Below are 11,801 nucleotides of genomic sequence, written 5' to 3'. Positions count from 1 at the left end.
CTATCTATCTATCTATCTATCTATCTATCTATCTATCTATCTATGACTAACTACACCTTCTTGCTGCAATATTTTAAACAATTCTAATAGCAATGAAAAATACCAAAGTGTATTTATAGTATTTTTAGTATTTTAATGCTAATTTAAGATGTAACCACTGAGAACAGATGATTTATAAACAGCTATCAGCTCTCCAGAGAGCGTCTACTGCAGTGAGGCTCCATCCAGTTGACTGAATGTCTTATTGGCAGGCAGTGTGCTGTCCTGACAACTGCGAAAAGAAAAAATCTACACAAATGTACTCCTTCAGTGTACACAATATTATTACTGCATACGCTGATATTCTGATGATGCTACACGGTGAAACTCTTATTTAGAGGTCCAGGTATTTTGAAGAATGTGGCGTTCTGAAAACCTAAGAAAAACCCTGAAAATGAAAAATGTTCTATTTTTGTATGAGATGTTTAACAAATGTCATTTTTATTAATGACTGGATTAGATGTCAGTTTACTGACTTTTAACTGAAGCCTAATCTAGTCCTATAGAGTCATTTTGCTTTGCCAGAGTCATGTTTGTAACTGGAACAACTTTGGGTGTTTTATTATTTCTTCACCAATAAGAGCAGCTTCAGTAAACATTCTGCAGACCATTGGTCCTGCATTGACTAACTGAGCATCAGCTGATGTATTAAATCAATTGATTTTTGGTATGTATATGCCTGAACTATAAAGTCTATAAAAAATATTCCGTCCTTCAGTTAAATCAAGCTTGGTTTCTTTCTACAACTTCAACAGAGTGTGCTGGATGTGCTGTTAAAATATATGAAGAAAAAATGAGAACTACTGATATTCAAGATGTTTATAGTTTTAAAAACGGCAGCCCATCCCAAATATATAAATATATGTAGTGCATGAACAATTCTGAAGTGTCCCATTAGGATTTTTTTTTTTTTTTTAATCGTTTGAAATGTATTATAATGTGTGCATTTTGGCTTTTTCCAAAGTCATCCACTTCCCAGGAACTGTAAGTGCTTCTGTGTCACTTCTGGGTCACAGAATTAAACACTTTTCTCTTCCTGTAATCACACCCTCAGGACTGGCCTTCAAATATTGATCTCAAATTCAGTGTCATCCGTGTGGATCTTTAATCGCTCCCCGCTGCTGAGCGGGTATCAGCCGGGCAGATCTGCTAAGGTGCACAATGCTGTTCTGCAGCACTCAGATAACTTGCAGACATTTGGAGTGCTCGTGTTTTTTTCCAGCCCGTCTGCCCCGGTGACCTGTGCCTAACTTAAAGGTACATCTCGGGGGCATTTTGATTTGCGCAGAGCGGGGAGGTATCGGTGACAGAGGAACTAATCCAGTATTGCACAGATTAAGAGTATTTGTGGAAGTGGGGTGTGTTGGCGCTGGGGATGGAACAGAAGGGGTTCCTATCAGCTCTCCAGGCAGGCTGGCCCTCAGGCCAACACAGTCCTACAGGAGTCTTTGTACTTCCCAAAGCCTCCACTTTCCTCTCACTCACTTTCTCTTCTGTCTTCTCTCTGTATTTGGCTATCAGGTTCTCAGCTCTCCGTTTTCTGTCAATGTATTGGTGAATTCATGCTGTTTTAATCCAGGTTAAAACCGCCTTCTTATTAAGACCAGGTGCATGTGTGGAGGTTCTGATATGCATTTCTGACAGTTTTAGGAGCATTCAATCAAATTATTATTTTCTATACTACAACTCCTTTGAAAAAGAAAAACTTTTAAAGTGAAATAACACCAACAAAAAATCCATAATAGTATGTATTCCAAAAAAAAAAAAAGAAATCTTGTCTAGCAGCTGTTTTAATTTTTTGTGTACAGCCACTTTGCTCTGTATCACATTGTTTTCTTCTTGCACAAACACCAACAAAGAAAAACTAATCAAACATTCACGCAAACAACAAAAAAAAAATGTAATTTGTCTGCTAAAGAAATTAGTTAGCTGTGAAAAGGGCCCCTTTTTGTCTCAAGTCTGCTATTTATTTATCTGAAAGGATGCACATTGTATCAATTTACACTTCCCCATTTAGTTTGCCACAGGCCGCAGGGCTCAGAAGTTGAGAGAATTAATTACTTTTTTATTATTATTTATAAAGTAATCTATCTGTAGAGAGTGAGAGGGGGGGAAAAAAGAAAAGCGAAACGGTGTGGGTGAGGAGGGAAGGGGCTGTGTGTCTTTGTGAGTGTGATTGTGTGAGAGAGAGACAGGGAACGCCCTGGAGCATTGTCCTTTAAACTGGGTCCTGGCTCACATTATCTCCCAAACCAGCACTCACACAACGTCGCACAACAAACGAACTGCAGGCTGCGTATGAGGACGCTGCATATGCAGGCGGTGGGTGGAGGAGAGGAGGAGGAAGAGGAGGAAGAGGAGGTGGAGGAAGGAGGGAGACATGAAGGAAGAAAACTCTGCTATGTAAGAGAGTGTTCGGTTTCTTACAAACAGCTTTTTGTTCATTTCATATGTGTGCATCACTCACCATTTATAGCATAAAAATTTAAAAGTCTAGAAAAGTATTAAATTTGATTTTATCAACATCCAAGCCTGAAAAAAAAACTATATTTTACATGTATAGCCTTTGAAAATCATACATTTATAACATATTCCCATATCTAAAAGATAATTTAAAATAAATTATAATTTGCTTGATGTTTATTTATCTTTGTTTTGAGATATCAGTAAGTTTACGCCTAAATGCATAATCATTTAAAAAGCAAAACAAGCAGTCTCAGTGCTGCTTGGTTGGGTTGTTAGGTTTAGATGCCAAACAAAGCTTGGAGACACAGATGGTGTCCTCTACTTGTACTCAGAAGTTCTCCAAAGTTCCCATTTGGGAACACTATGAGAACTTCCCCTGAACTTGTGAAATTCAGACTAAAAGAGTTGGAGCCTCTCTGAGTTCAACATAAACATTTAAAACAGCATGATATTCATGATCTAAACTGTTTACCCGCACTTCTGACACTTTGTATCTAATTAAACCAGAGGTGACGATGCTTCTGAACAACCTCTATTTGTGGACGTGTTTATTTTGTGCTGTAACCCAAAAATGGAGAAGAATACATTGCTACTATCCTGCGTTGCAGTTAGCAGCAGAGCAAATGCAAGCTGCTCTACAACTTGCAAGGAGAACTCATCCCAACCTCAGACATCAAGACAGGAAACAAATCAACAAAGTAATATTTTTTATATATATTTAAAGCAAAAAGATAAATAAATAAAGTGTTTTAAAAAAAAATTCTGCATGTCCACACTCACCTGTTGCTGTACAGGACAACCCATCACTCATATTAACGGTGTTTTAAAATGACACTGTGTGTGAAGAAGGTGACTGCAGACTACTTTAAAAATGTATCAGCAGATGATTAGACTCCCTGTGTAGCGTCAAAGAGCACACAACAGTGAGAAGGTGCAATTCATGGTAGCAAGGAATGAGCATTTTCATTCAGATTTTGTGTGTTAATAGTTATTACACTGTGATGTTTACCAAGGTTATCGCGCCGAGACGATCTCAAACCCATCTTTGTTTATTCAGAATGTTTTAAAAAAAAACTGTTGGAAAATCTTGAAATTTGAATCAGGAAAAATTATAAAATGTTGAAAACTCATTGGAGTCTTATTCACTAGGATTTAACATCAGTGCTCTGAGCACTAATGGAAATATGTTCACCATAATTTAGTATCTGTAAAAGTTCGATGTTGCAGGTAAAAATAAAAACATGCATCGAGATGAAAACTGTTTTTATGAGCCGAAGCCCTCTCTGACTAAACTCGCACATTTCAAAGACGAGCGCGGATGTAATTAAAGACGACAGCTGTAGGTCTGACTGCAGCCTGAATCCTGACAGTCAGCTTCACCCTCTATCTGATCCTTCATCAGGCTTAAAGCATTGTGCTGAATCTGTATTGATTTTTATTTAGCAGCGTGAACACAAACCAAATGAGAATCCCACCTTTCCAATGACATGTGCCCTTTCCCCTCAAGGAAAACTTGAATTATTAACCAAGAAACCAAGAATCTTCCTCTTTTTTTTTGTCTTCATGAGGACGTCTGAAGGATACTGTCACATGCGCCAGCTCTAGTCACACTCTGCAGCTAGCTCCGTCCCAATTTGCTAAAATAGCAAAACTGCATCCCGCCAATGATAAGAAGTCATCTTCTCTTGAAGAACTTTTATGAGCATGAATAATGATTGGGCCAATTGTTGGCTATTCTGTTTAATAAGGAAGCGATGTAATCGAGCTTTAATTAGCCAGAAACTGAAATGGACTCATGCCCTCCAGCTGCCTCTCTCAGGACACTTCCCTCCTTCCCATTTCACTTTCAGCAAACCACCCTCATCTTCCAGCTCGGCATGTTCAGCTCCATATGTGAGGAAGCAAAACATGTGTCCGACACGAAGAGGGCCATGAATCTCTCGCTTATAGATAAATGTCACATGCTTTGTCCGCAGATGTGGACGGGAGGTGGTGGGGGTTTTCCTTACTGATAGAATTAACATGTGGAAGTGACTAACCAGCCTTTGTGTTTCTGATGTGCTTCGGGGTGCTTCATATTTCCAGCGAGGCCCTTAGAAATGATTAATTTGCAGAATGTGGTTAATTTCCCCCCTCAGCGGGATAACTCCTGGCCCGTGCACGTCCAACCGTTTTCCTTACCCCTTGTTTTGCTGCATGCTAGAGCGTATGTGCTGGTTTGTGCATGCATGCTTGCAAACATATGTGTGGGAGTGAATCAGCCCCTGTTTAACTACCTCCATGATGGGCTAATTGGTTTAGCAGCAAAGGGGCCAAAGGCCAGTGCAGCATAGCGAGGCTCAACATGAACCTGATGTTGAAAGGAAGAGAGAAGCATGTGTGGGACAGTTCCTATCTGTTTTCCTTTTTCTTTTTTTTCAAACAAAACCTATTCTCTCCCACAAACCCAGAAAGAAACTTGCAGCACGAGGAAAGCTATATTTTGCGCTTCATATGAGAGGAGACGTAATCTCTTCCATTTCAACATAATTTGAGACCTTCTTCTGACGAATGTCACTAGCTATTACACTAATCTACTGTATTGAAATGGGAGCTCTTATGCATTATCAATAATATACACGCTGTAATGTTCAAGGCGAACTCAAACTTGCAGGATCAGTGGCCCCCTTCACTTGGGTTTGTGGTGCCTACTTTGTGCAGGGATCTGAGGGGATCATTTACCAGTTCCAACTCCATTACTATTCATGAGATGGGTAGGCTAGGGGCGAGGGATTAGGGACTCCCTTGGTGCTTGTTGTGCCACAGGCTTGGGCTCAGGCCTCAGGCTCTGGGACACAAGCTGTCTGGCAAGGATGGTGGGTCTATTATCATACTGGGACCCTTCTGTCCCACCGTAGAACAGTTACTGTCAGGACCAGCTAATGGAAACAGCGTCTCCTGTTCCTTTTCTCTGTTTTCCTTAACCTCAACAACCTCCTTGTTCTCTTTCACTTGCTCCAAAAAGAGATGGAGAAGTTTCTTTCCTCGTTTGAAAGTTTGAAACGATGTACTTCTGTTGACTTTCTTCGCCACCGAGTGCAAAAATTGGTGCTGCACTCGCAGGGAGGAGAGAAACAAAATGTTTCTGAACTCTGTCTCTCCTTTGATCCTCAGATGGTCTAACCTTCAAACATCTTCCTCTTCCTCTCCCTCCAGGTGATGAGCATCCTGAGTAACCCCAGCGCTGTACCCTCGCAGCCGCAGCACGACTTCTCCATCTCCCCCCTTCACAGCAGTCTGGAGAGCTCCAACCCCATCTCGGCCAGCTGCAGCCAGCGCTCCGACACCATCAAGAGCGTGGACAGCCTGGCTTCCTCCCAGTCCTACTGCCCGCCGACCTACAGCGCCACCAGCTACAGCGTGGACCCCGTCACTGCGGGATACCAGTACAGCCAGTATGGCCAGAGTAAGCAAACCTTTCTTTATTTGTTCTGTTTCTGTCTTTAAAGAGCTCCACTTAAGCATTTTTATTTTATTGGGATTTTAAGTGATTGACGAAGAAAAAGTAGTCCTTACCTGTGAAGTTTTCACAATCACAACTCTAAAAAGTGTGGCATGCATTTATTTCCCCCTTTTCTCCCAATTATATCTGTAGTTCCTTTAGGTCTTTATCGGTTTTACTAATTCATCTTTGCATAGTAACTCATATTTAGCCATGTTGAACGGAGCAGTTGGGAAAGGATCCCCACAGCATAATGCTGCCTCCACCACGTGTGGAGGGGATGGTTAGTCTTAGACAGATTGAAGAGCGCATTTTGTGAACATAGATCTTCAAGTATTGCACTAGATTCTCAGTTAGATCAAGGTCCCGACTTTGACTGGGACATTTCCGTGCTTTATTTCATTCTACTCTATTATAACTCTGTCTACATGTTTGGTCTTCCTGAAGGCTGGCTCAGTGTCTAGAGCTTTGCAGTTACTAGGAAGTTTTCTCTTGGCATTGCTCTGAGTTTAACTTCCATTGAAAAAGTCATTGTTACTCCAGAGCAACAATGGGGCTCCAGGCTACTTCTGTGATCAACGTTTTCCTTGCCCAGGCTGTTGGTTTAGGTAGGCGACCGTGTCTTATTAGGTTCAGAATAGTGCCATATTTCTGAAGACGCAATGGGTCAAATAGAGTTTATTGAGAGGTACCAGAGTAAAAGGGTGCTGAATATAAAAACATGCAACAATTTTCAGATTTGTATCTGCAAAAAATGTTGCAACCCATCCATGACTTTCTGTCAGTCTCACTGTTCGTTGGTTTATCACACAAAATTCCAGGAAAATGTGTTCAAGTTAGTGGTTTGTAATGTGAGAATATGTGTAAAAAAAAAATGTGGAAAAATATGAATCCTTGTTCATGTTGGTGAAGAGGTGATGCCTCCTGACCCTTCCAACCCTGGGTTGTGAAGGCAGACACGTGCTCTTGATAAAACCCGCCCTGCCACCCCCGCACCCTCCCTCGTGCTTCCACCTCCATCCTGGTGCAGAGCTACCTCAGTCACACCCCACTCCACTTGAATGGGAAAGGGAAGAGGGCCACTTCAAAGGACGGCACGCCCTCGGGGCCCGCAGTGTCCTCTTGCCCACCTCTCATTCTCTCGTCTGGATCCCGCACACACATGTGTGTCCCCCTCAGGACAGGAAAAGAGTTTGCTTTATTAGATTAGCATAATTGACTGATGCTGTCACAGCCATTCATGAGAGCTAAAATGAAGCACACTTCCCCAAACAAGGCAGCCAGCAGCAGCTATCTGACATTTGTTTGTTATTTACGTGGAGGTTCCAGCGTTGACGGGGCGCTTTGTGCATTGAGGATCTGCACAAGCGAACCCGTAACAGTCTGTCACGTTTCAGGGTGTGTGTGTGTGTGTGTGTGTGTGTGTGTGCTCAGTGGAGGAAACTGATGGCAGCGCGGATGTGATCTGATGTGAGGTTAATTAAGACGGTGATTGAGCACAGTGGATGGGTAATGAATGGAGGGGAGAGGAAAGAGCTTCTGTCTGACGATGAAAATGATCGGCCATGTGGAGTGTGGAGGGCATGAAATCGGAGATGCCAGTAGTAATGAAGACTGGCACACAGAACACACACGGGGACCCCAGTGACTGACAGCATGGAGACTCCACCGGGATGCACATGCTCCATGCCAGCAGCGTGCCAACCTCAGACAAGTGACAAGGGAGGGGTTTTTATCTTTCACTCTAGCTGTCTGAATTGTTTTTTATTTGACTCAGTCTTCTCTGCCACAACTTGTTTCAGACTTAATCAGAGGGATGAGATGAGAGCGAGTGGGACGTGGGCCGCTGAGGTCCACCACCTGTCTCATGCATGTGTGTGTGTGTGTTTTTTTTTTTTCTTCCCCCCTCTTCTCACTGTATTCTGTGCAGCCGCCGTGGACTACCTGGCTAAGAACGTGAGCTTGTCCACCCAGAGGAGGATGAAACTCGGGGACCACTCGGCGGTGCTGGGGCTGCTGCAAGTGGAGACGGGACAGGCCTACTAAAGAGGCCCCAGATGCATCCTCCACTTCCTGTCTCCCTGTTTCGCCCGCCTCTGCCTCAGCTCGCTCCACGCTCTTCATCAAGACTGGACTCCAGGTCGCCTCTCTCCTGCCCCGCCATGACATTGGAGAAAGTGACGCTTTTGGGGAATTCAAACGCTTCTTCAGGCAGATTCCAATCCTTAAAGCCTTTTTAGCAGCGAGGGCCCAAACAGGACCCCCAAGATGGCGGCTCCGCGTCTGCTTGGACTCCTTCTTTGTCATGGCTGCAGTCCAGTACACATTTAGAGCCATCAACAACAACATGTACTTTGACCTTGCTGTTCATAGTAGTTAACACAGCCAACATCATTTGAGTAACTCTTATTCCTTGTTCCTTTTTTGATATTGTTAAGCTTATTGTTGCTGTTATATGATTATGGTTAATGTGATTTTTGTTGTTCGAATCCATTCGTATCTCTTTTATCTGTTTGATGTCGGAGCGTTAAAAGACACACACACACAAAAAACACACACACACACACACACAGAGGATGACTGAGACGACACGGAAGCGGGTGTCTGTTGCGTGTGTGTGTGTGTACGTTCGCGTGTCGGCACATTCACACTAGAGGAGATGATTGTTTTCCAAGCTGCTGCTCCCTGAGCTCCAATGCTCATGAGCGATTTGACCTTCCACTTTCATATTCCTCTTGACATTCCTAAAGAACTTGGCCACTCGGTGGGAAGTCTGGCTGGATGGATTCAGCAGGGAATTTAAGCAGCATATTGGCGGCCAATAGCTCCCCCCTTTCCTCCTCATAACCTCCATCCCATTCTTAGCCGCGGCCCACAGGGAAAGGGGGACATTGTTTGCAAAAACAGGATTGGGGAAATTAATGTGTTTTGAAATATGGATCTTGCCAAGGAGGGCTAACTCACTTAAACCACCAGCTTCCTTCCTTCCCCCACTCCCCGGAAAGCCCATCTTCCGGGGGAATCCTGTGTTTGGCTTAAATACTGTAAAGCTGATTAAAATCACACAAATATAATGTCAAAGCTAATTCACAGTGACCCTTTTCCATGAATAGCCCAGCCTTTCGGTTCCTTTTCCCCATTTTGTAAAAATGCACCTTCAGTTCATTTCCACTTCCTGAATTTTTCCAAGCATTCCTTCGAAGCATTCCTCACAATCCGTCTATAAAAAATATATATAGGAGAGCATTCCAGCGTTTTCTGGTTCTGTTGTGAGATTAGAGAGAAGACAAGCTGTGCCATTCACACGCGCTCTGGAAAATCACATAATCCAGTCAGCTGTGAAAGGGCACAGGTAACGCCGCTGATTGGCCCCCCACTTCGGTTTGGACCGGAGCCTCGGTCTGTAATCCTCCAGCTTTGACGAACTTACCGCAATGTAAAAAAAAATAAGAAAGGAGTGAAAAAATGAAATAGTTAATATGAGACATTGATGTTGCACTCATAGTTGACTTTTGAGATGACGGAGGATCAGCTGTTCCTTGTAGGTGTTAATATTTTTACTGACATCACTGTCTGCGGAGGATTCGGTCCTCTGTCGCCTTTAAAAACAGTGGGGAAAAAAGTGCATTTCCAGGAGCAGATTGTGTATTGTTTGGTTATAAAGAGTATGTTTTATACTAAAATAATGAGTATGAGGTCAGTGAGGGAACTCTGAAAGTAAATGTTTTTTTTGTTTTTTTTTTGTTTCTTTAACCGGCCTTTTTTTGTTTCTGTTGGGGGATTTTTGTATTTAATTGGTTAAGTTGTTTGAGCCAAAAAAAAAAAAAAAGCTTTTGTTACTGTTTTTGGCCCACATGAGAATGAATTTGTATAAACTAGTAAAGTATAAATTGCATTGAAAAAGTGTAAAGGTAAACTGTGTTAAGGAGGATCAAAATGAGCTCAGATATATAAAAAAAAAAGCTTGGCTTCTCAGATGGACTCCCGCCTGGACCACAATGTAAATTTAAAGAGTGGCAGAAAGAGACGGCTTCACCTGCCGGAGAGTTTCTACCAGAAGGTTTCCACAAACTGATTATGAACGGACCACGGACCTAACCCCACCCGCACCCAGAGCCATTTTGGTTGTGACTCTTGTTGACGGATGTGAGTGACAGTGAAGCCCCTCTCGAGGGTGAGGGGGTGAAACTGAAGAGTCAGGTTTTCATTTGTGGACCAATAAGACTTCAGGAGAACAAAGCGACGCTGACTCCGCACTGAACGGCAGCAGCTGCTGCTGCTCCACTTAGACACCTCACTCTTGTACATTTTAAACCTGAAGAATTTTAGAATTGTCTTTAGTGTATTGAGCCCATTTCTAACACTTGGATATTTAAGGCATACAGCTCCTTATTCTTCCTCCTCTTCCTCTTCCTCCTGTCTCTTTGAGCCCTAACCTGTTTTAGTTGCTTTCTGACATCTGTGCTTTGCTTTACTCCTCTTTCCGTTCCGCATGTGTGTATATTATCATGGTATAATTTATTCTGCTGTATGAAGTATTAGAGTAGTGGGAAACTTGTATTGGTATTTACTACCTTCAGCCTGTTGGTGTGTTTAATGTAACACTGGCGTAACTGTTATCAATTAAAGATCCAAAACTGACTTCCTGTGTGTTTGATTGGTCAATAAATCCTGCTAATTTTTTCATGTAATTGATTAATATGCTCAGGGCAAAAAAAAAAAAAAAAAGTGCCACCTATAGATAATCTAGTCCTAAAGTTATTTAAATCTTTATTTTCCAAGTGTGAAAAACAAAAAATGAATATAATTGTAATCTTATGGAAAGACCACAAAAAAAATCCTGCAAAATTACCCTGTATGCAAATTCCTGAAGTTGTATTTATAGGATACATTTTCTTTTTTTAATAAATAAATATCAGACATGTGACAATATGGTAAAATACTGACTTCTTCATCTTAAAATTGTTTTAGGTTTTTTGTTTGTTTTATTTCAACAGTTTCTAAAAGATTATGGGTTGGGCAGGCTTTTAATCAAACAGAAAATTAATTGATTAAAACATTTTTCTAATTCATGCATCAAAGCACGTGTTTCTAAATGTGGTCTGATCTTTACTGTGCCCAAAAGAAAGTACAATAAAGAAAAAAAATTTATATGTTTTTACACTGGAAAAAACCTGGAGGTTTTATGGGGGAAGGCAAGGTCTTGATGCATTTACTAAACAAGAAACTGAGATTTTGATCTTGGAAAATTGGCAACTAATTATTGTGTCACCTTTCAATTGCATCAAGGGGTCAGTACTTATGTGTCATTAATTCAAACATGGTGAAGAGTCTTTTGTTTTTTTTTTAACTTAAAGCCTTGAAACATGATGATCCTGGCAGAAAACCTGGAAACGCTTCATCTAAAGTACAGTTCAGCAAACTGAAAGCAGCATCTGAAGGAATTACTACCTTAAGGAGTAAATGCTGCCCCTCTTGAGAATTATGCAACAAGTCATTGACAAATCATCTATCCGTCCACAAAGCTCACACACGTGTGAGTGTACGTCCTCCTTGTGCGTCCGTGGGGGTCACTGGGCCACCGTTGACTTTTTGGAGTGCTGTTGATGTGATTAGCGAGTGATGAGAGCTCAGACGTCTGAGAGGGAGAGTCACAGACAGCGTGTGCGTCTCACCGCAGCTGTAGGAAGTAATTCATTCCGCCCGCTGACCAGCAACGCTCGTCTCAGCCCGCTGTCGGCCAGGGAATGCAGCCTGCAAATCTCTGTGGTATGGTGTGAATGTAGGGGAACTAACCGGTACGGTATGGCAGCAT

The 11,801-nt window shown here is 42.1% G+C and overlaps 1 protein-coding gene across 1 annotated transcript; it reads left to right on the top strand.

Moving 5' to 3' along the window:
• The first annotated feature begins 5,260 nt into the window (after nucleotides 1–5,260).
• Nucleotides 5,261–10,627, top strand: LOC103138371 (paired box protein Pax-7-like). Its single transcript, XM_016670534.1, has 2 exons — nucleotides 5,261–5,950; nucleotides 7,917–10,627. The coding sequence occupies exons 1-2, from the start codon at nucleotides 5,704–5,706 to the stop codon at nucleotides 8,030–8,032; spliced, it is 363 nt and encodes a 120-aa protein (XP_016526020.1). The 5' UTR covers nucleotides 5,261–5,703; the 3' UTR covers nucleotides 8,033–10,627.
• The last annotated feature ends 1,174 nt before the right edge of the window (nucleotides 10,628–11,801 follow it).

Source organism: Poecilia formosa, unplaced genomic scaffold (genome assembly GCF_000485575.1).
Source record: "Poecilia formosa unplaced genomic scaffold, Poecilia_formosa-5.1.2 Scaffold2, whole genome shotgun sequence".
In the NCBI taxonomy this organism is placed as follows: domain Eukaryota; kingdom Metazoa; phylum Chordata; class Actinopteri; order Cyprinodontiformes; family Poeciliidae; genus Poecilia; species Poecilia formosa.
The sequence above is the reverse complement of the archived record's forward strand: the minus strand, read 5'-3'. Positions and strand labels throughout refer to the sequence as shown.